The sequence below is a fragment of the Euleptes europaea genome, chromosome 2 (assembly GCF_029931775.1).
Source record: "Euleptes europaea isolate rEulEur1 chromosome 2, rEulEur1.hap1, whole genome shotgun sequence".
Lineage (NCBI taxonomy): Eukaryota > Metazoa > Chordata > Lepidosauria > Squamata > Sphaerodactylidae > Euleptes > Euleptes europaea.
The window spans coordinates 24,320,354-24,347,052 of NC_079313.1; the positions used below are offsets into that span (position 1 = coordinate 24,320,354).

Here is a 26,699-nt window from a genome sequence, read left to right on the forward strand (position 1 = left end):
ACAGGAGGTGAAAGAGGGCAAGCAGCTGGCTGGGGTGCTTACATGGAAGTAGTTTGGGGTAAGTATGCCAGCCCGCTTCTTGAAAAACCTGGCTGGAGTTCTGCCTCATGGTTAGATGTGTTTGTGAGTAAGGTCCAACCTGGTGTGCCTTGAGTGCTCCCTTTTGTTTAAAATAGATGGCATACAGTGGAGCGAGAATGTTTTGCATTGCTGCTTTGAGTTCTTTCACCATCTTGCCCCAACTATTTCTCCTCCTTTCCCCCATCATTTTAAATGGTCTTACTCTTATCAATACACCATTTACTGAAGATGTTTCTGCCTAAGTTGACGTAAATATGTAAGAATAGAGTTGTTGAAATGCATTTATTAGTGAAAGTAGAATTTTGATGCTTGAGAATGCTAGTTATCTATGGAGAAAACATTGCTTTAAATGGCTACAAAGTGAGTAATGTATTTATTTAGGCCTAACTTGATTTTCTTGTTAGAGAGAGAGAGAGCCCACTAGGGAGCAGTAACAAGCCAAAGTATGTACTCTCTTACCACAGATAATCTAAGCTTCCCATCTTTCATGATGCAAATAAGCAGTAAGCTTTGTTTTAAAAAAATGAAGACTTTAGCTTTCTAGATGCAAGCAGTTTTTGTGTGGGAGAGAAATTCCATCCGAGTCCCCTTAAGCATAGTAAAGCTTTGCCCACATTCATTCAAACTGCACACTACATCCTTCATTATTACTCACTTTATATCTGAGTAGTAACTTGCTATGTTCCATTTCTGTTCCTCTTTCTCAAAACAGGAGCATGAGAAAAGATGCTGGAGTGTGGACTTTAATCTGATGGATCCTAAACTGTTAGCTTCAGGCTCTGATGATGCAAAAGGTATGTTTGCAGCCACTCTCTAATGAATGTTTCAGGGATGAAAGTTCCACTTCCCTGGAGTTTTTAAAGATGGAGCCACAAAGATGGAGTTTTTAAAGATGGAGCTACCATTTCTTAGCATTTTGAAACTTTCTCAGAACTTGTTACTGAGAACTTGATGATCTGATAAAGAGAAAGATTAGTGTGGTTTTGGAAAAATAGTTACATGTGAAGTATACAGGCAGCCCATTCCTGAAGGGGTGGGTGGATGCGTCGCAGCTGGGAGTGGCACAGCTGCGACATCTCCACAGAGGCTGCCCAGCCATCGTGGAGAAAATAAAACAATTTAAAATGTAAAATGGGGGAAATGCCCCCATAGAAAACAGCGAGGCTACGCCACCAAAAACGTGGCGTATCAATGCTGCAACTCGAGGGGGCGTTTCTGGGGCGAAAGGGATTAGGATGCTGCCTAAAGGCAGCTCGGCTCCCTGGATCACCCCCCTCGCTCCACCTAAACATTAGGAAGAACTTCCTGACAGGGCTGCTCGATGGTGGAATGCGCTGCCTTGGAAGGTGGTGGAGTCCCCGTCTTTGGAGGTCTTTAAGCAGAGGCTGGATGGCCATCTGTCGGGAGTACTTTGATTGTGGGATCCTGCATGGTGGGGGGAGGGTGGGGTCACTGGGGATGTGGGGGGGAGGTAGTTGTTAATTTCCTGCATTGTGCAGGGGGTTGGACTAGATGACCCTGGTGGTCCCTTCCAACTCTATGATTCTATGTTGGTACTGGCTCCCACTTCCGGGATTTTGCTCCCGGCGTGGCTGCGTTGGCGGCGGAGCCCCGCTGAGCAGTATGGCTTGCCAGCGTGGATGCCCCCATGCCAGTGTGGATGCCCCTTATCCCGGGATAAATGGGCACCTACGTAGGTCACGCTCCTGTGCCAATTCGGGGCCCCTTCAGGATTGCGCTCGTACTGGCTAAAATATATCTGTGAACTTATCCATTATGTAATGTTCCTAATGTTCCAACTATGGTTAGGAGACTGGGAATGTACCGTAAACTTGTTAGCTCCCTTTCTCTAACTCTTTGCCCTCCCCTGACTCTTTTCCTTCACCTGAATGAATGGTTTGCTTTAACCGTGGTGCCGGCACAACATCTCTGTGAAGGCAAACCATGAATAATGCTGATTCCCTCGTAACTGGGTTGTACAAATCTCACTTCAAACTGTGGATGTTCTGGTTGGTGTTATCCATGGTTAGCAACTGTGCAGATGCAGTGTTGCACTATGGTTAAAGCAAGCCATGAAAGGGAGGGAATAACTTGTTCTCAGTATCCTAAATGTTTGATAAACCATGATTATGTCAGAACCTGGCTTTAATCTCATTCGCTGCTGTAAATATTGTTTCTAGCACTCTCCTTCATGATATGAATTCTAGATCCTATTACCTCAAGGTAAACAATTAAAATATCCTCAACAGGCATAATTTTTGAGTGCATTAGCCACAACAAGGGTAATTAAGTACAATTTTCAAGTTGGGAATATTTTTATAGAACATTTCCCTCCATATCTTAAAGGAACAAATATAGTCAAGTGTCCTTGTATCTAATTCCCTGCTTCAGCATCAAGAGTCTGATAAATTGACTACTGTCCAGCAGGGTAGTCTTCCTTGGTGAAGGGTTAAGTGTGTGCAGTTCACAAGAATACTTGCACTGGAGTGGTGAATTGCCTGCTATGTGCCCAGTGTTTCATCTTCAGCAGCTGAAACGAGAGGCCCAAAACAGATGACAATCCTCTCTTGATTATGCAGGTAAATTGTGCCTTCTTGGACCCATAATCCAACGCTTGGTTCATTCAGTGATGCAGAGCAGTGGGTAACACTAGGGCTGTTGGAAAAAAAAATTAGGTAAAGTTCGGCTTCGACAAAATTTGCCCCTCTTTAATTCGGGACGTGCCGAAGTCCGAACTCCCCCGCTTCGGATCCATGAAATTCAGTGCGAGATCCGGACTTCGGGGGAAAATTCGGCCAGGTCTTTGAAGTGCTGGGCGCCGCCTGCCCAGGCGGCACCCACCACTTCAAAGAGTCGGGAAGAGGGCAAGGGTCTTTAAAGAGCCCCCGCGCGCCTTCATGGAAGCCCCGTGAAGGCGCGTGGGGGGGGGGAACAGATCTGCGCCTCCCAGCTGGAAGGCGCAGATCTGTTTAAAGCGCCCCCCGCATGCCTTCATGGAAGCCCCGTGAAGGCACACGAGGGGGGCAGAGGAGTTTAAAGACCCCCGCCCCTCTTCCCGGGACTCCCGGGAAGGCGGGTGGTGGGTTGTCAAGCCCCTCTGCGCTGTCTGCGCAGGCAGCGCAGAGGGGTTTAAAGACCCCCGCCCCTCTGCTGCTGCCCTGAACCCCGAATTTGCCGAATTTATTCGCGAACACCCCGAACTCGCTGAATTCGGCTCCCTGTTTTCCCGCCGAATCAGGGGAAATTCGGTTGTTTTTCAGTTTGGGACGAATTAATCGACAGCCTTAGGTAACACCAAATTGTTGTTGTGTGTAGAGAGTTGCATACAGCAGTCAAATGCTACATGTTCTGTCTTCTCTTATTATACCTATAAGTGAAAAATCATTTATGATCTAAGCCTCCCTGTACGGAAGGCACTTTTAAGTACTGAGACACTTCTAGAACTTATGTCTCACCCCCTCCGGTAGGATATTTTAATCATATAGAACCAGCGTAGATTAAATTCAACCCTATCTCTAAACTGAGGTTAGATAATCAGGGACAGGTTTTAGGATCATGTATTCCCTTTCTCTTCAAATGCTTAACCAAAGCTAATGATTTTGCTAGTACAACAGCATGTGTGAATTGGCACTTGAATGAGTCCAGGGTGGGGGGATACAATCCCACAATCTATCAGTATTCCCATAATCAACAAGTGAGCATCTGAACTGTCCCAGGCAGCTTTCCCATGCTGGCCAAATGCCATGTGGCAAATGCCCCCCAAAATGAAAAGAGATAGCAAGGTGGAAATTTAGGAGCCGTTCCAAGTTTTGAACTCATTGAAAAATTGGAGGGGATATAAACAGCAAAAGTATCTTCATCCGATCTAGAAAGGAGGTAAGGAAATGATTTGATATATCTGGGTAAGTTCAACCCATTACCAGCTGTTGTTCTGGAAGCTCATTACCTAGCAAGGGGTGCTGGCACCTCCATTTTGTAACCAACGATGAGCTGAGGGAATCAAACAGACTGCAGTCTCTCCTTCTGTGTTTTTGTAGCTTGATTATTAATGCCTTAGGATACCAAGTCCAATTAATTTTTGTTTGATTCTTGCGTTTGCCTTCAGTGTGTATATTAGGCATGTGGGAAAAAAATACTATATTTACCCTGAATGCAATATGACCCCCCTAAAAATGTTATACACAAAATACATACTTGTAACTTTTATGGGAATGTAAGATGACCCCTCTTTTCTTGATGGTGCACACCTGGCAGGGGACTAGTCTTTCTTTTGGGCAAATACATTAGTGAAAAGATGGTTACAGGGAAGGAGGTACAATACTTTAAGGACTTTGTCATGAATGCAACCATATTCCTTTAAAGGAAAATGTGTTCCCACTCTGAAATCTGTAGATCCCAATGTGCATTTGGCTTAAGAAAGTTCTTTCGGGTGGGAAAAAAAACTCTACTAAGACTGAGAACGCTGGGTGAAGGCATACATAGAATGAACTTTGAATATCACCTTTAAAAAAGTTTGCCAGAGAATATGAGCTTCCATGTGAAATTTTGAGCTGCTAGCTACCACTAGGCATTTCTTTAACATGCTAAAAATGTGTGTTTGGATGATTAGCCACTCTTCACACCATGCTTGTTAAAGAAGAGCTTAAGATGAAACACTTGATAATTTCTATGGCGAGAGACTCTCAGTACTGTCTTTAATTTAGCAAAAAAAACCAGTCTCAATTCCTATTAAAGGAGGAGTTTGGAAGAATATCATTTAAAGGTTTCTTAATATGAAATAACAGCAAAAGCTATATTTTGTATGTTACATTACTGATTACTCTGAGAATGTCTGTTACATTTAAAGAACACGAATGTGACTTTCTTTGGGGTTGGAAATTTAAGAAGAGGAGGAAGAGGCTTCCTATTTTCTTGGGGGGGTTCTTTTCAAAGCAGTTAGTGATTTTCAAATCAGTATTCTCCATTGGGAAAAGCTAGCTGTAAGCCATTTTCACAAAGGTGACTGATGTTTTACTACTGCTTATAGTACATCAAGATGCCTCAAAAACAAACTTGCTAACAGGAATGCTACTTTAGTGAAAGAGTGCATTATTGTTAGAGCCATTATCTAACAGTAAACAATAACCGTGTGTTCATTATTTACTAATAGGGTGCATGTAACATAAATCCATGTATCCAGGAAATAAGGTATAGTGTGTTCCTGATTGTTTTAGTATGCTTACCTGTGCTTCTATAGCTGCTCCCTTAATATACTTGCAGCTTCCTGCTTTTAAGGCATTTTTTTCCAAACAAAGTGTTGGCCTTTTAGTAATAGCAATCTGAGATCCATGCCTATATGTCAACCCTTTCAGTCTTAGGATATTTTTCTTGGTGGGAGACCCAGTAGGTGCCTGCAGCGGGCTGAAGCTGCACTAGTTGCTTGCACCTGTGGAAATTAATTTCCATAATATAGCCAAGATCACCTATGGGCTTAGAACATGTCGCTCTTATTTTTGGTAAATTGTTGCGCTGGTATATGGAGAGCCTTTGATTCCATTAATAAATGGTGTGGATCAGATATATCCTATACATCCTGTCCTTTACTTTAGGCCAGTGGAGACTCTGTTCATCCCAGGTTCCTTATTCTCACCCCATCTCTTCTCTTGGTTTTTAATTCATGATAGGGCAGTAATTTAATTAGATGTGAAAAAATCACTACGGAAAGGGCCATAGCTCAGTGGTAGAGCATTTGCTTGGCATGCAGAAGGTCCCAGGTTCAATCCCCGGCATCTCCAGTTAAAGGGACTAGGCAGGTAGGTGATGTGAAAGACCTCTACCTGAGACCCTGGAGAGCCGCTGCCGGTCTGTGTAGACAATACTGACTTTGATGGTCCAAGGGTCTGATTCAGTATGTACAATTCTAACTAATTGTCCTTAGGGGGAAAAATGTTCGCTGTGCAGTTTAAACAGAATACAGCAGTGCCTCTTGCCTTTTTGGAATGTGACTTGTGAAGAGCCACATGTGCAATAACCATCAACCATCTGTCCCGGGAGGGGCCCCCAAACCCCCTTCCCGGGCCAGAGGTCGACCCCCACACTCACCAGTTATCCCGGGGGGGCCGCATCACAGAAGCTTTCTCTCCCCTCAGCACTCCACCCAGCCGGCAAGAGGGGAGAGAGCCCGCCCGGAAGCAGCGCGGGAGCAACAAGCCGCCGCCCCACCGACCCGCTCAAAGCCTCCGCGGGGGCCGCGGGCAGCCACCACGCCAGCCCAAACGCCACCGCCGAGAGGGCCGGGGCCCGCCAACGCGCCAGCCCGGGCGCCGCTGCCAGGGGAGTCTCGGGCCGCCGCAGCGTCCGACAGGCCTGGGCCGCTGAGGGCCGCCGGCCTGCAAGTCCGCCCACGGGAGGAGGGGGCCGCTGGAACAGCGTGGGTGGGGCGTCGGCTGTAGTCGGCCTCCCCACTCCCCAGCTGTCTGGCGGGCGAGCGCGGGCGGGGAACAGGCGCGGTCCTCGCTCAGCATCTCATGACTGGGAGGTGCAGCCTCCCAGCCCTTATATGGACTTCCGGGGGGAGGGTTGGGGGCGGAGCTTGGGAGGGACTTCTCTGGCCTGGAGGATATATAAGGCCAGAGAAGTCTGCCTGCCAGGGAGGATAGAAGCCAGAGGCTGGCCGCAAGGTGTGTCCTGCGGCAACCTAGCGACGCCCGAGGGAGAGTCAAGCTCTGACTCCCCTTCGGACTGGTCTGAGGCGGAAGAGATTGTCTCAGCCCCAATGTCCTCCAGGCCAGAGACCTTCTCGGCAACCACGCCCGAGGCGCATCGCGACACCATCTTCAGGCTTCATCTCAGGGAGGCTCACAGCTTAGCCTTTTCTCTGGCAGTGACTGCTAGGAATCACCTGCCAACCAAAAGGCCTACTAGGCAAGGGCCTTGCCTACTTCCCTGAAACATGGGGCAGGTGCCACACGAGAATAGTGCTTGGAAGAGCCACAAGTAGCTCCTACACCACTGAGTATCACGGTTCTAACTATTTAATAAAAGGATCCAACGTAGTTGATAGTTCTCCAAGCAAGTATTGAGTCTCTTTGAACAGCTGTATCCATCCTGCTCTCATTAGATTTGCCCCCCCCCCCCGTATTCTCTGGTTGACATGTACTGATGGTTGTTCAGCAGTGCATTGTGGGTTCTGCTGTATTTGGAACTTGTCTGGCTAAGAGCTTAATGAGTCTGCTAAAAAGAACATACTTGGAACCAGATAAGCCTAATAGATTATCTGTTCTTGAGAAGACCATGAGGAGTTTTCAGCCCATTTTTATGGAACAGATTCTCCCATTACAGATTTCAAAAACCAGGCAGCCATTGGAAGGCAGTCAGATCTTGGCATGTATAGTAGGAAATGCAGCAACTTTTTTGGTGGGTTTTTTTTAATCACCTATCAACACAAGTTAGACCAATGAAGTCTATTTTAAAAGCTCTAAAATTATAAATTGAGGAAAATAAGGCACTGAACACCCAACTGACCAAATAGAAATTTGGTGAGACAAAATCATTTTAGCCTTCATTGAGTTGTTCATTTGGTATGTCAGGAAAAACTGTCTGCGTGGGATGTTGTGGGAGAGCCACAAAATCGGGAAATAGATGTAAAAGAACATTGATGGCACAGGGCTAGGTGAGCACATCAAATTGGTGTTAATCATTGTCAGGATCGATGTTTATTTTATAATAAGCATCTTAATTCGTACGAAACTGCTAAAATGCACATTTGCAAGATTAGAGCCAGTGAATGTCATTTTAAAAACAAAATATACGCATGAGGAAAGTCTTTTTTTTAATATGAAAAGAATGGCATCATTGAGTTGCTTGTTTTACTTACTTCATTTATACCCTGTCTTTCTACCCAATAGCGACCCAAAAGCAGCTTGCATTGTTCTCCTCTCCTCCATTTTATCTTCGCAGCAGCCCTGTGAGGTAGGTTAGGCTTAGGGTGTGAAACTGGCCCAAGGTCACCCAGTAAACCTCCATGACAGACAGGAGATTTGAACCTGGATCTCCCAGATCCTAGTCCAACACAACCACAACACCACACAGGCTCTACCTTTGAATATTACCCAGAGATATATGCATAGGGATCTTGTTGGGAATGCTGTTTTTGCCTCTTGTTTTATTTTGCTTCATATATCCCAAAATTTGTATCTGCAGCAGAAACTCGGGCTATTTTCCTCTCGCAGTCTCCCCAGGGTCCCAGTTGATTTAGCATAGCTTTTGCTTTTGGACTAGCCCCGGTCCTTTTCCAACAGGTTGTGTCATTTGGACAGAGGGATCATTTGAAGGAACATTGTTGGGGAAGGAATAATATAGTATCCTCCTGGGGGAGAGGAGCAAATATTTCTCCCAAGTTTTCAATCAGTCCTCTTGACGTGGAAAGTGCGTGTGTGAGTATGCACACGTATGGTCAACTCCTATATGAACCCTTTGCCCCTGCATGTTGCTGCTTCGTAGAGGTATGCAAATCTCAGCACGTTTATGTCTTTAAAAAGTTCTGAAACAGTGCACCGATTAAAAAGGTCAGAATGTGAACCACTGATCAGCAACAAATCTGTAACTGGTGCAATCTAGCTAAATGTTTGTACTTGGAAGTTAAGCGCTGCTGCTTTTCAAATGTAACACGGTTTCCAAGTGAGCGTGTTTAGAATGGCAGCCTAAGTAACTCCACTGGTTTTGGTAGGATGCAGTGCCAGAGCACAACCATTTTACTTAAGTCCCCCTAATTTTTACAATTTAGTTAGACAGCTACTTTATGGACATCAGTTTTCACACTGCTTCACAGGGCATGGATTTGGAAGGTGTTTTATTGCTTGCAGTTATACAGGGGTTCCTGCCTCCCACCCACCCTTAAAAAAGTGCTGCTGCCTCTTCCAGTTCTATCAGTTACTGTTGGCAGGAATTGCCTTTCTTTTAACTACCGAAATGGAAATCGCCTGCATCCTGCACCATCAGCCCAATAATGTCAGTGCCCTCTGGTGCCGGCATGACACAGCTGGTGCTGCTTGTTGGCATCACCTCTTTCGCCATGAGATCAACAAAATGAAAGGTTTGGCCTGTGAAAATCCCTTCCAGATGGAGTGCTTTCTAATTTAAATCTCTTTTGGGATTAAATGAGGGCCAAGGTCATCTCAATTTTTAAAAAAATGCATGGATCGTATGATTATTCATAGCGTGCTAGATCTTTGTGAACTAAAACAGAATGGAATATTAATGGACTAGAAATTGCAACAAAGTGTAAGTGGGGTTTTTTATGCTTATATCTTTTAAGTTCATTCAAATGTCCATATATCCGTGCTTTAATTTTAACATCCTCTTTAGTGTGCATACTGTTAACATGATCCCATCAACGTTAAGCACATTTATGTTCCATTAATTCCACTGAGACAGGTTTAATTTTGTTGAATCGATCGTTTCACTTTCAGCTTGATTGTATTTGTATTTTTTTAGCCATTAAATAAGCACATGAGCATCAAACACAAGCTACAACATATATTAACAGGATCGTTCTGATTAGAGGTTGGGTCAGTGTTACACTAAACATTGACATATGCTTTTAAATTTTATGAGCAGCCAATTTCTTATCTTGAGCTATAGAGAGCAATCTTGTATATATTTAACAAAACCTAAAAGTAGCAAGCTACTCACTCAAGGCCTTATCAGGACATTGGACTTGCTTCACTTGTAAATTCGGAGCCTTTAATTCCTTCCAGGGCTACAGTGAGATACAGTCATCCCTGGTTACAAACTGTATAGAAATGACAGGAAGGGCGTATTGGAGGGGGTGTTGCTATGTATATCAAGGAAGGCATAGTGTCTAATAAGCTAGAGACCATAAAAAGGGCAGACTCGTCCACATAATCCTTATGGGTGACGATTCCGGGCCCCAAAAGAGATTTAGTACTGGGAACGTTCTTCCGGCCCCCTGACCAAATGGCTCAGGGTGATCTTGAGATGGAGAATGAAATTAGGGAAGCATGTAAAGGTAACAAAGTAGTAATAATGGCAGACTTCAACTTCCCTCATATTGATTGGATAAATGTATGCTCCAGACAAGCCAAAGAGATAAAATTTTTAGACATCCTATATAACTGTGTCCTCGAAGAGTTGGTCATAGACCCTGTAGGGGCTGGGGGTTCGGGGTCTCGGATCCTCTGCTTTTCTGCTTCCCGCCCTGACTGAGCCCAAGGAGCCTCCTCAGCCTCAGACCAGTCAGAGGGAGAGTCTGAATCAACTGCTCCCTCTGACGAAGCCAGAGTCTCGCTGCTGTCAGCTTTCAGCAGGGAGCCTTCTGACTTCACTCCTCCCCGGCCTCCGCTCCAGTGGCCTTTATAAAGGCCAGGCTCCTCCCTTTCCTCCCTCTTGCCCCTCCCCCTTTGGCCATAAGGAAGGCCATCGGGGCTCCTCCTTTTCCCCTCCCCCGGAAGTAGGCCGTTCCCTTCGTGCCCTGCCCCTCAGTGGGGCTAGGCAGCTTAGCCCGCGCCTCCTCCCTCCTAGCGGGGTGGGGCTAGGGGCTGGCCTCTGACGTCGGGCGGCGGAGGACTTCCGCGTCCTGGCCCGGGCCGCGCCCGCCCGCCTGTCAGCTGGGCCGCGGGGAAGCCTCCAAGGCCACCCGCGGAGAAAGCCGGGCGGCCGGGTCCCACGTGTCCTGCCGCCGCTCGGGCGTCTCCTCCCGGCCTCCGGCCCCACCCTCCCTCCGTGCGGTGCCGGCCGGCCTCCGCTTCCCAGCTCGACCCCCGGCCCCTTCCTCCTCCCCCGCCGCCTCGTCTCCCGTCGCCGAGCCTGCGGGGAAGAAAAGAGAGTCAGGTAAGGGGTCAGCCTCCGGACCCTCCCCGTTTCCCTCCCGGGGTGTCCTCCCTTCCTGTGCTCCCCTGGGTCTGGTAGGGCCCGTCAGTCCCAGATGGGTCGGCTCTGGGCCCATCTCGGGACAGACCCAACCAGAGGGGAAGCGATCCTGGATTTAATACTCTGTGGGGCTGCCTGTGACTTAGTGTGGGATGTGGATGTAGTTGAGCCAGTTGGCAATAGTGATCACAATGTCATCAAATTTAATTTAGATGTAAGTGGGAAAGTGACTGGGAAATCTCATACAATTACCTTTGACTTTAAAAGAGGGAACTTCTCTAAAATGAGAAAACTGGTAAAGAGGAAGTTGAAAGGATCAGTTAAGAGGGTTAAATCTCTTGAAAAGGCTTGGGGGTTACTCAAGTCCACATTACTAGAGGCTCAGCTAGCTTGTATACCGCAGACAGGAAAGGTAGTAATAAGTCTAAGAGGTTACCACCATGGCTAACGGGTAAGGTGAAGGAAGCAATTAGAGAATAAAAAGTCTTCCTTCAGAGACTGGAAGGTTTGCCCAAACGAGGCGAACAGAAGCAAACACAAACAGAACAGAAGCAATTCATACTTATATGAATTGCAACTAATTGAACGAAGTATGCTGGCTTAACCTTTTATAATAGGCTGTTTTATTTTATATGTTTTAACTAACTGTTAAGTAAATTCCGGATTTTCACATAATAGAACATTAATATGACACAAGTAGAATAACTGAACGATATTTTGCAATTATTTTTATCGCAGAAAATGTTTTATAATATATCGCAAATGACCAATAATTTTTTGTTGTTTACAACTGAGTTTATTTTATAATGTTGAATTGTTTTTATAAATATAACGTTTTACCCCTCCCTTTTTTCCCCTGTACCCCTCCAACTATATAAATAAAAATCTTATTAAAAAAAAAAAGAAGCAAACACAAACTTGCACAAAGGAAATGCAAGCAGATAATTAGAGATGCAAAAAAAGATTTTGAGGGGCTTATTGCTAAACACATCAAAACAAACAATAAGAAATTCTTTAAGTATATTAGGAGTAGGAAACCAGCTAGGGAAGCGGTTGGACCATTGGATGACAATGGGAGTAAAGGAACTCTAAGGGAGGATAAAGCGATTGCTGAAAAACCAAATGAATTCTTCTCATCTGTCTTCACTGTTGAAGATACAGGGCAGATTCCTTCTCTTGAACAGAGATTTTGGAGAGGGGAAAATGAGGAACTGAGGCAAATAGTGGTAACAAGGCAGGAAGTCCTAAAACGTCTAGACAAACTGCAAACTAACAAGTCACAGGGACCAGACGGTATTCATCCTAGAGTTCTTCAAGAACTCAGATGGGAAATTGCTGAACTTCTAACAAATACATGTAATATGTCCCTTCAATCAGCCTCTGTACCAGAGGACTGGAGAATGGCCAATGAAACACCCATTTATAAAAAAGGTTCCAGGGGACGCAGGAAATTACAGGCCAGTTAGCTTAACGTCTGTTCCGGGTAAATTAGTGGAAAGCATTATTAAAGATAGAATTGTCAAGCATATAGAAGGGCAAGGTCTGCTGGGCAAAACCCAACATGGCTTCTGTAAGGGTAGGTCCTGTCTCACTAACTTATTAGAGTTTTTTGAAAGCGTCAATAAGCATGTGGATAGGAATGAGCCTGTGGATATTGTGTATTTGGATTTCCAAAAAGCTTTTGACAAAGTCCCCCACCAAAGACTGCTAAGCAAACTTCATAGTCATGGGATAAGAAGACAAGTCCTCTTATGGATTGAGAGCTGGCTGAAAAATAGGAAGCAGAGAGTAGGAATCAATGGTCAGTTCTCCCAATGGCGGGATGTGAGCAGTTGGGTGCCTCAGGGATCTGTGTTGGGACCGGTGCTTTTCAACCTGTTCATCAATGACCTGGAGTTGGGGTTAAACAGTGAAGTAGCCAAGTTTGCAGATGACACCAAATTATTTAGGGTGGTTAAAACAAAATCGGACTGTGAAGAGCTCCAGAAGGAACTCTGCGTACTGGAAGAATGGGCATTAAAATGGCAAATGAGATTCAATGTGAGCAAGTGTAAAGTGATGCATATTGGGGCAAAAAAATCCCAACTTCACATATACACTGATGGGATCTGTGCTGGCAGCGACAGACCAAGAAAGGGATCTTGGGGTGGTAGTGGATAGCTCAATGAAGATGGCAACCCAGTGTGTGGCTGCTGTAAAAAAGGCAAATTCCATGCTGGCCATAATTAGACGAGCAATAGAGAATAAAACTGCTGATATCATACTGCCCTTGTACAAATCTATGGTGAGACCACACTTGGAATACTGTGTACAGGTCTGGTCACCACACCTAAAAAAGGATATTACAGAGCTTGAGAAGATGCAGAAAAGAGCAGCCAAAATGATTAAGGGACTAGAGCAACTGTCCTATGGGAAGCGGTTAGGACGCTTAGGGCTGTTTAGCTTGGAAAGAAGGCGGCTAAGGGGAGACATGATAGAGGTCTATAAAATTATGCATGGTTTGAAGAGAGTGGACAGGGAGAAGTTTTTCTCCCTCTCCCATAATACTAGAACACGGGGTCATCTGCTAAAGCTGGAGAGCAAGAGATTCAAAACAGATAAAAGGAAATATTTTTTCACACAACGCATAGTTAAATTGTGGAACTCCCCGCCCCAGGATGTGGTGATGGCTGCCAGCTTGGAGGTCTTTAAGAGGGGAGTGGACATATTCATGGAGGAGAGGGGTATTCATGGCTATTAGTTAGAATGGATACTGGTCATACTGCATACCTATTCTCTCTAGTATCAGAGGAGCATGCCTATTATTTTGGGTGCGGCGGAACACAGGCAGGATGGTGCTGCTGCAGTCGTCTTGTTTGTGGCTTCCTAGAGGCACCTGGTTGGCCACTGTGTGAACAGACTGCTGGACTTGATGGGCCTTGGTCTGATCCAGCAGGGCCTTTCTTATGTTCTTATGGCAATCCTGTTTGCTGGGCTTACCCCCTCCATTGTCTTGTGTGTCACCTCATGAGGAGCCCAATTGCTGATCTGCTCCCTGTTGTGTGCTGCAGTCTTTGTTTCCATCCATCCCCCCGTGTTCTCAATCTATCAACTTTGTTCCCCCATATAAAGCTTGCCACTACTAATACATGCTGTTCTCTTCAGATGAAAGAAGCAGGGAGTCAGTATGTAGCGAGATCACAATGGGTAGCCATGTTAGTCTGTCACTAGCAGTAGAAAAGAGCAAGAGTCCAGTAGCACCTTAAAGACTTAACAAATTTCTAGTAGGGTATGAGCTTTCGTGAGCCACAGCTCCCTTCTTCAGATACAGCTAGACAGAGAATCCATCCTTAAGTAGAGAAGAGTGAATTAGGCACACAATGGCAATGTAAATGTCAAAAGCAAGTAAATGACATTAGCAGGTGTGATTGGATTATGTGTGATATGCAAAGGGTAGTAGGTGTGAAGAAATTAGCATTGGAAATGAGACAGGAATCCCAGATCTCTGTTCAATCCAAGAGAATGCATTGTCTTGAGCTTCATTATTCCTTGTAAATCAGCAGCCTCTGCTTTCATGGTGTCTGAAGCTTCAGTGTTCTCAGTTTTTTGAGGAAGAAGATTGAGGGGCCAGAAGACTGAAGGAAAGCTGTAGCAGCCTGGCGGCTTAGTTGTAAGCAAGTGCAATATGTGAGACTGTAGAATATATTTTCTGTGCTATTTAAGCAGTAAAGTGGGTTCTTTAACTTACCGTATACACTCATGTATAAGCCGACCCGCGTATAAGCCGAGGTGCCTAATTTTACCCCAAAAATGGGAAAAAATTAGGCACTCGTGTATAAGCCGAGGGTCGGCTTACACAATGCCCCTGCCCCAGGTCGCCCTCCCACCCGGCCTCCAGGGCCCTCCAGACCCACCCCGACCCCAGCGCCACCCCCTCCCGGGCCCTCCACACCCACCCTGACCCCAGCGCCACCCTAGGGGGGAGGGAGAAGAGCCCCTGAACCCCTTACTCACCGGGAGGACGAGGCCCGCTGATCAGCTGGAGGCGGCGGCAGGGAAGGCACGCAGGCCGGAGGTGGCAGCGGCCGCGGGGCCCTGCCTGCGCACAGGAAGGCCCCGCTGGCTGCTCCCAGGCCGCAGAGAAGGCGCGGGGGGGCGGCGGGGGGCCCCGCGGGGCCTGCCTGCATGCAGGAAGGCCCCGCTGGCCGCTCCCAGGCCGCAGAGAAGGCGCGGGGGGCGGTGGCGGTGGCGGCCGCTGGGCCTGCCTGCGTGCAGGAAGGCCCTGCTGGCCGCTCCCAGGCCGCAGAAAAGGCATGCGGGATGGCGGCGGCGGCAGTAAGTTCCCCCTCCCCCCGCCTACTGTATTGACCCGCGTATAAGCCAAGTTGGCTTTTTTCAGCCCTTTTTTTGGGCTGAAAAACTTGGCTTATACGCGAGTATATACGGTAGTTTCTGAAGGGAAACTACAAGTTTCCATCTGTTTTGGTGCATGAGAGAACTGGTAACTGCGGAAACTTTTTACTTCTACTGGAAGTGTTTTTATAACATGGCTATAAAGAAGATATATTCTAGTGACCTTTTTCTTGTGATCTGGTAAAATGCTATTTCTGGGTGAGGTACTCTCTTTCAGAATATGCTGAGAGCTTGTGTGAAAGTGGTTTGCTATTCTCACTCTGAGGTCAGAGGACATCTTCATCAGCGGGAGGTTTCCTTCCTATGCTCAGGGAGGCAGGATTCAAACTTTCACTTTCTGTCCTGTGGGATAGGACCACCCTCTGTTCTCCAGTTTTCCTCCTGCCTCAGAGGGAGAAGCAGTGTTTGTTTTAGCTCAAGAGCAAAAATCTTCTATAGGAGCCTACGTTTTCCTCACCTCATTCCTTCTATGTAACCTATTACTTCTTAACTACTCCCTATCCTGGGTGAGATACTCTCTTTCAGAATATGCTCGTGTTAGAGTGGTTTGCTATTCTTCGTTTCCTCAACCAAATGTAGTAGGTTCAGTTCTTTCTTCCCTGTTACAGAAAGAGAATGGACTCTCCGCCCAGATAATACCACCACCTTGTCAGGTAGAGATCAGAAGAACAGCTTTGAATAAATAGAGAAGGGTCCACTAACAGTCAACCTACAAATAATGGATAAACAACTACTGTTTGAAATATGTAAAGAGAAAAATTGAAGTCCCGCATTAGCCTTATTTCAGATGCTGTTGAACCATATACTTTTTAACTGTACAACTGGGTACTGTGGGATGGTTTCAATGATGAAATTTCACCTGAGCTTTAACTTCCTCCCATTTCAACATTCAGCAGAAATTTGTGATGACATTCCTGCATATGCAGAATGGTTGTATGGGCCCCCCAGTGTTGGTGGGTTATGTGGTCAGTAGTTCTACTTGCTGAAACTGTGTGTGGATCATAATTAAGGTTCCCAACAGGCCTGGAGAAAAATGTCCTGTACCTTTAATAAAGGCTTAATAGAAATGGGCAGCTGAAGCTTTTCTTGGCATGGGGTAAACAACACCCCATGAAGCCTTTGTTAAGGGGACAGGATAGTTTCTCCTGGCAGTTGGCAACAGTAGTCATAATATGCTGGAAGACCTTATAGACTTTGTTTTCTAAATCAGCATGATGTAGTGGTTACAAGCGGAGGTCTCTAATCTGGAGAACCGGGTTTGATTCCTCCACATGAGCGGCAGACTCTAATCTGGTGAACCAGGTTTGTTTCCCCACTCCCACACATGAAGCCTGCTGGATAACCTTGGGCTAGTCACAGTTCTCTCAGCCCCACCTACCTCACAAGGTGCCTGTTGTGGGGAGGGTAAGGGAAGGTTATTGTAAGCTGGTTTGAGACTCCTTAAAGGTAGAGAAAATCAGTATAAAAACAATTCTTCCTCCTTCTGAGAAATAAACATTGTAGAGTTTACAGAAGTTGCTCCATTGTACTTATGAAGGATATTAATTGGAGCTCATTGTTGCATTTCTGCTGATGTGTATCCTATACTGTGAAATAAGTGAAATATATTTGAGAGTCAGCATGGTTACAGTGGCTAGAGTGTTGGATTAGGATCTGGGAGACTCATACTTGAATCCTCACTCTGCTGTAGAACCTGCTGGGTAACCTTGGGCCAGTCACTCTCAGCCCAGCTTCCATCCTAGGGAGGTGGTTGTGAGGATAAAAATGGAAAAGAGAAGAATGATTTTGTAAGATGCTTTGGGCCCCCACTGGAGAGGAAAATGGGATATATATACTTTAATAAGTGTAATGAAATTTTTTTCCCAGCCCTGCATAAGGGGGTAAATGTCATGTGCATGTTGCTGGCATGGATGTCTAATCTGCTGAGAGATCCATGACTTCCTGTGAGTATTGTGGAGTTTTATCAGAAAATTAATGTGTAAATTGATGTGTTGACATAATTAACTGACATTTCTAGGATAAATTCAGGATATCACAGGTCTCTCATTAGATCATACACTTGTGTGAGCTGATGACACACATTTCCCTTTGCCTGAACATATAGGAATGAAATCCATATTTGTGATATGCAAGCATACCCCAAGCAGTGTCTAATGTCATTTAATTTTATATGCAGCTCTATCGACATGTGACCCATTTTGCTGTGTCTTTTTTCCTCTTGAGCTTTCTGCTGTTCATCCGTATGCATGCATCACCAGTCCCGGTTCCCAAAACTTCCTTTCATGCTCAAAAATTGTATCTGTTCATTTGGTTGTAATGCAGATAACTGAGCCTGAATACATCATATCACAGCTGGATAGCAGGGGATGAACACATTGACTTTGACTCTTATTGTTATCCAGGACTGCATTCCAGTAGCCTCCGACATCCTGAGGCACTAGTATGCATTTATGCAACTTCAAGAGGTCCCATCATGTAGAAATACTGGCTTGAACTTTGCTGCAGTTATGAGCCTTCCATTACATTAATGGCCAGGAATGGCAAATGCTGAACAAACTATGAACTTCTCTGGTTTTTAAAATTAATGAGTTAAACCTCTTTCGGGGATGAGTTAGTCACAAAGGCCTATCTTAATGTCGGGAGTTTTGACTTCCAGTTGTAATCTTCCTGGCATGGATTTCTATTTTTCTCCTGTGGAGTGTTGGCCACATGTTGCACCTTTGTGGCTTTTGTCCCAGGATAATTGCCGCCTTCCACCTTGTGATATTAGTGGTAAGCAGCACTGCTTAGCACTGTTAGATGCCTAGTCAGCAGTAAAACTGATCATGTGAGTTTCCTCAGAAAAGCCTTTATAGCTTAACCTGTCCATTTTGTTTGTTTTCTGTCCTTTTGTTTTTCATTAGTGAAGCTGTGGTCAACCAACCTGGACAATTCCGTAGCCAGTATTGAGGCCAAGGCGAATGTGTGTTGCGTCAAATTCAGCCCATCATCTAGGTACCATCTAGCCTTTGGTTGTGCAGGTACGTGTAACAAATTGGCACTTCTCTGCTGGGCATTGTAAACAGGACATGAAAAGAAGGCCACGTTTGTGTATCCACAGTGTGTTTTGTAAACCATAATCCTTTGTTCTGTTTGTTCTGTTGTCTAATCATTTAAATTGCTGAGAAGCTGTACAAACTATGCAGCACGCTGCCTCTGAGATGCCAGGGTAGGGGAACAGTGTTCATGTTGAAAAAGTTAGATGAGGTTGGATCTTCTGACTCTGTAGCAAAAAGCGGAGTTACTTGTCACAAGAGTTTCTTGCTTATCTCCAGCAGACTATTAGTCTTCTTTTTACCCTTATGTTTTTGTACACCCCCAGTGTCAGAACTGTCTCTGGCTGCTTCGGGATCGGAGGAAACGTTTACTTTCAATAAATTTCTCTTCTTGGGCTCCACTAGGAGGGAGAGGCCAAGGGGATGATGTTCTTTTCTCTCCCCAAATCTGCATATTTCTCTTTAAGTTGGTTGATACTTTTGCCCTTGAATTATATATTCACACTGGCAAGAGGCAGCAAGGAGGATGAGAGTGTTAATTCTCCCTTTTTACTGGGGGAGGGTGAAGAGGTCCTCCTGCTGAAAGAAGATTGACCTTGTCTTCACAAGAAGGGGCTGTGGCTCAGTGGTAGAGACTCTGCTTGGCATGCAGAAGGTCCCAGGTTCAATCCCCGGCATCTCCAGTTAAAGGGACTAGGCAAGTAGGTGATGTGAAAGACCTCTGCCTGAGTCCCTGGAGAGCCGCTGCCGGTCTGAGTAGACAGTACTCACTTTGATGGACCAAGGGTCTGATTCAGTACAAGGCAGCTTCATGTGTGTTCAAGGAAGATCTGCTGTCTGAGATACAGTCACTGCCCACTAGGCGCCCAGAAGAATGGGAGGCTTCAGAAAGCAAAAATGCCCCTTCCTATTCCTGTCAGTGGCTGCCACCTCCTTTGGTTTCCGCCACTTTTACCAAGTTCTTGGGTGTGTATGGGGTTGGGACTTAAATGCTTCTCAATCTTACTGGGGGCAAAGTCTCAAAATGCTTTTGTCAAAGACTTACAGATACTCATGTAGCAGTGTTAGCATAGAATATTTCCCCCTTAATTTTTTATAATCAGTTCTCATGTTACTCGGCTGTACGCAAATATAGTGTTTGGAGCACTGTATGTGCATTTATCTTTATAAGTATGGCTCTGTTTTCCTTTGTGGTGTCCTGGTTCTGTGATAGACTTTTGAAAGCTCCAACTTGATAGGATAAATTCTGCCTTAATAGTATTAAGAGGCCCCAAACTGGGTTAATATTAGGTGTCTGCATAATTTTTCTTTAAAAACAAACTCATTTTCACTATTTTCGTTAAAGAGTGTGGTTTTTGTTTATTTCTCATTATTTTTATTAATAAAAGGCTTTAGTGTTTGTTCACCATTCATTATTTACTCCTCCTTTCGCTTATTGCAGCTTGACATTCTGTCTCGCTGGTGCCTCAGCTGCTCCTCTTTATTGTATCCAAGTTGCTGTGCTTCAGTGACCCCTGGCAGATGTAATTCTAGAGGCCCTGACAATGTCAGGCATCTTGGGACTACCAGCCCATTCCTGAGCTGGCGGCATACGGGGACGGCAGGTAAGAGGCGCGGCGGACCTCTTCCTAAGCCGATTCCCGTACGCTGTTAAACAAAAAAAAGCAATTTTGTGGCTTTTTCTTGTTTTACTGGGGCCTTTTGCCCCATAGGGAACAGCGAGGCTGCAGCTGCTAAAAAGGAGGCTAAAAAGCAGGTGCAGCACCACCGTTCCCGGCGCTGGTGTACTGGGCCGAACGGGGATAGGAAGCCGCCTAACCGGCAGCTCCTCCCCCCGGCCCCGGAACACCCCCCTGTGTCAGCGCGGCCTCTCTACGCTGTGGCCTGTGCCACAGAGAGGCTGCACCAGTGGAAGGGCGAGGCGCTGTCCTGCGGTACTCAGCCGCCGGTGGGACTGGCCTCGCCGCTATTGTAAGTGCGTGTAATCACTCGATTACACGCACTTATGTTGGCGGTGAGGTCACGTCGCCTCCTAAGAGGTTTCGAAGCGAAACCTCAGGAAGGGCTGCAAATTTCCCAGGATACACTGAAATGCAGTGCCTTGAATTTGCCAGGGAGAGAACATCTGAGGCACTTGGCAAGACACTGGAAAGAAAGAGAGGCCACACATGCTCCTTGCCTGGCTACACCAACAGCAGTAACTCCAGATGTGGCCTCTACATTAACTCAGCTTGACAGTGAGGTGCATGAAGGGCAAAATCTTCCCCTCCCTCTTACCTTCATGAACTCTAAAGCCGAAAGTATAAAGCTCCAAGATACTGAAGAGGATAAATAACTAATATTAACATTTAAAAATATATATCAGGTTAGTTATAACAATATTTAACAAAACAAAATTCGTTTTTCGTTTGGTTAGGGAATACTGGAATGCACACCCCTAGTTGAGATCTCTTAAAAGTCCAATTCATTTATTTTTGAGCTGCATAAACGTCTAAGTTTATGCAGCTCTTGCCTCTAAGTTGCATGATTTGCCTGATAACGCTTTCTTTCCCTACCAGTTTGACTTGGACCTAGCGGTGTTATACATCAAGTAAAAGCCAGGGGACCTTTACCTTTAAAAGCCAGATAAGCAATAGAGAAATACAAGCACGTCTGCACTTTTTGACAAGTCACAGTGCCAGTATGATCATTCTAGTTCTTTATATCCTTCTTAAGGTGAAGGTCTGGTCAGTTATACTGCCTTGTGCAGAGCTGTGTGGTGCCTTGGAGAACAGAGTCAATGGTATTGGTATATGACAGCCAACAATATGTACATCCTCTGTCTTCTCTGATTTCTCTGAATTGCACTCTGTGGTTTCCCACGAATTTAGCTAGAATTCGTTTGTTTATTTTAAAAGTATCTAGTTCATATGGTTACAGGTATCCTAAACGGGTAAGTGACTAGAAATGACCAAGAAGCTAAAATCCCCTGGGAACAATATGTTGGAAGTCCCTATATCCTGTAAATGTCAATATGCCTTGTGTGATGATGGTTCTTTGGCACCTGATGTCTGCAAATACTTCCTTGGTTTTTTGATGTATATATGTCAAGATTTCTTCACTTTTTATAATAGATTACAGTTGAGCATTTGGGGGAAAATCCATGAATAGTAGAGCTTTTGTAATTTTCCATTCTAATAGAAGTGGGTAATGTAGAACATGTTCATTCAGTGCAGCTACTGTTTTGCAAATTAGTTGGTCTTTCTTGTTTAGCACCGAAATCCACATGATGTCCATACTTGTTGCTTTGTACAGTGTTGCCTTCTGGACGGCAGGGAAAACTTAAACGCTGGCGAACTTGAATTGCTGTACTTCCAGGCGGTGCTGGAGAGCAGCAGATGCTTTAGAAAAGCTTTTAGTAGGAAACGTCAGAAGTTTATTTTTGTACATCTACAGACCTCACCTGGTGAAATACTACTTTATTTTAAAAGACGGCAGTTATTTTTCTGAAACATCATAATTGTCTTATCTCCTTGAAACATTTCATGTGGGAAAGAATACAAAAAGAAGCATCTAAAGCACCAGTGAAGAAACATGCTTAGATATCTGTGCCAATCAAAGCTTGTAAATCCACTTGGGATTTAGTTGAATTAGGCAGTTTTTTACTTGTGAGAGGACTTAGATGAATAGGTGTCCACCTAGCCTCAGGTCAGTGAAAATTGGTTGCCACAAGCTATAGGAAGAAACCAAATTTACCAGACAGAAGGGTTAGTTAGTATTGGAAAGACACAATAACAGAAGTTCCACCCTTGACAGCATAGCCAAAAAGAAGAGTTCCTGGTATACTATTAAGAAAATGGTTCTGTACCTGTGGGGTTGAGAAAAGTCAAGAAAGAGTAAGGGAAAAAGTAAGGGAAAGTTCCAGAAATATTGTTCTAGGTTAGATTACTGCAGTGTGCCACAGCTGGGGCTGACCTTGTAAAGTGTTTAGAAACTCCAGTTGGTACAGAGTGCAGTCCAGATGTTGACTGGCATGGCTTGTAGGCCCATCTTCACTGCCTCCCAGTTTGTTTTCAGGCCTAATTCAAGCTGCTGGTGTTGACCTTTAAATCCCTATAGAGTTTGGGACCAGCATAGCTTAAGGACCACCTACTTCTGTACAAACCTACCCAACTGCTAGTCATCTTATAAGGCCCTGCCACCTCTAAGGCCCTAGCCTTTTTCTGAGGCTAGATAGATAGACTCCTGAGGGGAGGGCCTTCTCACTTGTGGCACTAAGATTATGGAACTCCCTCCTCAGGGACGTTTGTCACCTATCGCTGTCTTCTGTCAGCAAGTGAAGACTTCTTTGTTCTGCCTAGCATTTCCTCAGCGATCCCTTTTTTCTTTGCTGTTTTGGGTTTTGAATATGTATTTTAGCTCTGATTTTAACTGTTTTTTACAATGTATTTTTATTATGCTTGCTCTAATTATTAGCCACCTTGGTGGCTCTAATCAGGCAGAAAGGTAGCATATAACTATTGCACATAAATAAATAAAATGTTTCCACAGGTAAATTAAGGTGTATATTTGAAAGAAAGAAATGAAGGGTAAGACAAATCATTTAAGTCTTGATGAGACCTGTAATGTCACAAAAGGAATATTTTAATATTTTGTGTTGAGGTCGTCTTGTGTACTGATAAATGGAGAGGAAAGGATGGGGTAGCTTAGGACAAGACAAACCTGCTCTGAGCTCTTCGGGTCACTCTTAGCTAAGCTGACAGTCTGCAACCTTTCCCCCTTCCCACCTGGCTGGTTTATTGCATTCCTTAAACTTTTATATTCTGAAACAAAATGAATCTTTTACAGCCCTTACCTTGCTGAATAAAGTAAGTGACTAAGTGAGATCTGTATACTTTTGTCTTGAGACAGCTTGGAGCTGCACAATCTGGCTTTGACTCATTGCAAGCAGGGAGTTGGTACTAACCATGGTTACAAGCCGGGTTAACACCTGTAGTTTCTGGGGCAACGTACATTCAGAAATCACTTTAAAGTGGAATTTAATGGCATTTGAATAGTCATTGGAGCCAACTGTTTAAATGGATTGCAGTGTACCCTTAGATATCAGTGTGATGCATCCCTTTGGGTGGTACCAGTTAGGATCCTAATTACTTCTGTACCCTTCTTCAGCATTTATATAGGCAGATTATTGAAGTCCACCCATTGTGCCACATTGGCATGAAGATGAGTAAAGGGCTTTATGGTGCATTCCTTGCAGTTGTTTATGATTGGGCCTTGAAGTAGGAACAGTCTTCCAAAATATCTTGCCACCATAATCCTCAGGATTGATGTAACATGAAGGCAGGTGAGGCTCTTGTATTATCAGTTATTTTATGGGGATGCAGCTTGACTCTTGGTTTAATCAAGACACACTCTGGGACAGACAAGAAGAGATCCAGTGTGGTGTAGTGGCGGAAGCTAATCTGGTGAACTGGATTCGTTTCCCCACTCCTACACACGAAAACAGCTGGGTGACCTTGGGCAAGTCATGCTCAGCCTCACCTACCTCACAGGGTGTCTGTTGAGGCGAGGGGAAGGGAAGGTGATTGTAAGCTGGTTTGATTCTGCCTTAAGTGGTAGAGAAAGTCGGCATATAAAAAACAACTCTTCTTCTTCTTCTTGATCCTTCCCCTAGCAGTTATCCTCATATCTCCAGGGAGGCATGTCTTGAACTTCACAGTTCTGAGTAGCAACTAGTTGAAGGTAATCAACACCAGATCAGTTCTGCATCTTACCAAATAACTAATTCACTCTCCAGCTCTTTATCTCCCCCTCCCTGTTTTGTGTACCACTGTGTGAAACTGGCAGTGCTTAAAGCCTTATGACTAGCTGCTTTTATTTTAAATTGAGCTGTATCATGAAGTAGACACAACAGCATGAGTTGTAATACATTTCCATTCTGATACTGTCCTTTTGACCAGTCCTATATCCTCTTTCCATTTCCAAGAGATCACTCAACAAAAGAGAGCAAAGGTGGGTCAGATAATCACATCAGTGTATGGGAGAGATCTGTCTGTGGAAATATGATATGTGAGAGAAAGAATGGAGCTGGTGGCATTGAAGGACATTTTTTGATGTTTTTGTTGTCATCTCTTCTGGAAGCTGATTGGGGGTGACTTTTACCTTGCATAAGGAGGTTCCAAAATTGTGTTAAGTACTTGAGATCTAAAGACACTCTTCCCTTGCCTGTTGATGTAAGAAGGGACATCATGGGAAAATGTAGCATAGGAAAAAGAACTGGATTTGAAATAAGGGCTCTCTGAGGCTGAAAGTGTTTTAGAAGAGTAATTTTTAATGTTAGCATGAGCCGTTGAGCAGCCTATCTGTATCCGTTTCCTGCTTATTTTGACAGGCAATTTGAAAGAGGCTGGAACAAAATCAGTCAGTTAGGCAGAGCTCTGGTAAGGCCTTAGGGTTCTTAGCATTGCAAGGTCCATGGATGGAGATGAACAGCAATTCCATTACCAAGATATATGTTGGTTTAGACATTTAACTGGTAGTGGTGTCGTTTTCACTGAGGTGGAAAATCTTTTTCTGTGACATACCGCTGCAGGCGAGGGTCACATGAACACATGAAGCTGCCTTATACTGAATCAGACCATTAAGGTCCATCAAAGTCAGTATTGTCTACTCAGACTGGCAGCAGCTCTCCAGGGTCTCAGGTAGAGGTCTTCCACATCACCCACCTGCCTAGTCCTTTTAATTGGAGATGCCAGGGATTGAACTTGGGACCTTCTGCATGCCAAGCAGAGGCTTTGCCACTGAGCCACAGCCCCTCCCTTTTTTATAATTAAAATTCCACATGATGGAATGCTCCTCCATAGAAAACAAATCCATGTGCCTAGAACAGCAGCATGTTGGGGAGAATACAGGCCAGAACTCCTTTTCTCTGACATTTTTTTATATGCAGAGGATTTTTTTAGTATAGAGAATTCAGTCACCTGAGCTCCAACTGTATTCTGAAGTAGGTACAACCCAAATGCAGGTTGTCCTCCTCAATGAGGCCATTATCCCTGCATAAATAATGGGAAATGAAAGTAAACCTGAGCATGTAGCATCTCATCATTTTGGCAAGTGTAAATAATACACTTTGGCATTTCCCCTCGTCTTAGCTTTGTGTGCACAGATGCTGGAGTCAAGGTAGAATGGTGCTATTTTGTTTAATTATTGTCCCTCAGTGCTTTGCCAGGTCTGCTCCTTGTTTGTATATCTTTATTCATTGCCTCCAGTCGCTGGTGGCAATTGGTTTAGAGGGCACACGAAAGGGAAGAAGTGAGGCAAGGAACAGTAGCATATGTGACAGCCAAATGCATAATCGGTGTGAGGGGACAATGAATTTGTAGTGAGTGAAGGTTATAGAATAGTTTGGATGAGAGGCACCAACTTCTGGGTGTTCAACTGTAAAATAATTGTTTGTGCATGCTTAAAGACCTCTGCTCTAACATATCCACCCTGGTCCTAAATGCATTTAGTATAATGTAGAGGCTAAATTCATTTAATATAATGTAGAAATGTGAACCCTGCGTCACAAAGTTACTGGTTCCAATCTCATCTCATCTTAGACTCAATAGCTCCTTGCTGGAAGGTAATCTTTTAGCCTTCGATCCCTCTCTGCAGAATGCGTGTAATACTACCGTACTATACAACACTTGAGTATGGACTACTGAGAAGCTACTGAGAGACTTCATATGACTTAAGGCAATAATACTGCTGCCGATATGCAGGCAGATACTGCCCACTTGGGTTGTTAAAGCTGCTTGTAAACCTGATAGGAACAAGTAGAGAATGATGTCCAGGAATGCTTGAAGTTGAGCTGCAACCCACACGTTCAATTGATTTCACTGGGCTCTTCTTCAGAGAGTGTTCTTGGGATGGCAGACTTGAATTCACGCTGGCTGTCAGCGAAAGTTAATAAGTAAATTACTTTAAAGTACATGAAAATCAGAATTTAGCCTTTGGTTACTTCCCACAGTGAGTGGGTAACTGAAGTGTTCAGAATGATTTTTTTAAAACCAATAGCCTGTATTCACTGAACCTTGAACAGCTCGCAATTCAGTCTGAATATGAATGCATCAGTAATGGTCTAAAAAGAGAGAACTGCTTAATTGATTTGGGGTTTGGCGCCTTTAAAAAACTGCAGGAAGTCTGATTGACTGTGATATGCAGTATCGCTTAACATAAACTCTAAATACCACTGAATGCAAAATACAGGTCATCTTTCTCTCACTCCTTTTTAATTCTGAAATTATCTAAATCACCTCTTCAGTAATCCTGATGGCCATTTCACTTGCACAGCAAGATGTC

The 26,699-nt window shown here is 44.6% G+C and overlaps 1 protein-coding gene across 1 annotated transcript in view; it reads left to right on the forward strand.

The window, feature by feature from the left end:
• COP1 (COP1 E3 ubiquitin ligase) overlaps positions 1-26,699 on the forward strand; it is a 198,609-nt gene that overhangs the window by 110,085 nt on the left and 61,825 nt on the right. Inside the window, exons 14-15 of the mRNA XM_056844706.1 lie at positions 794-875; positions 18,246-18,362. Of these exons, the coding sequence (XP_056700684.1) occupies positions 794-875; positions 18,246-18,362 (199 nt within the window). The remainder of the gene's footprint in view (positions 1-793; positions 876-18,245; positions 18,363-26,699) is intronic.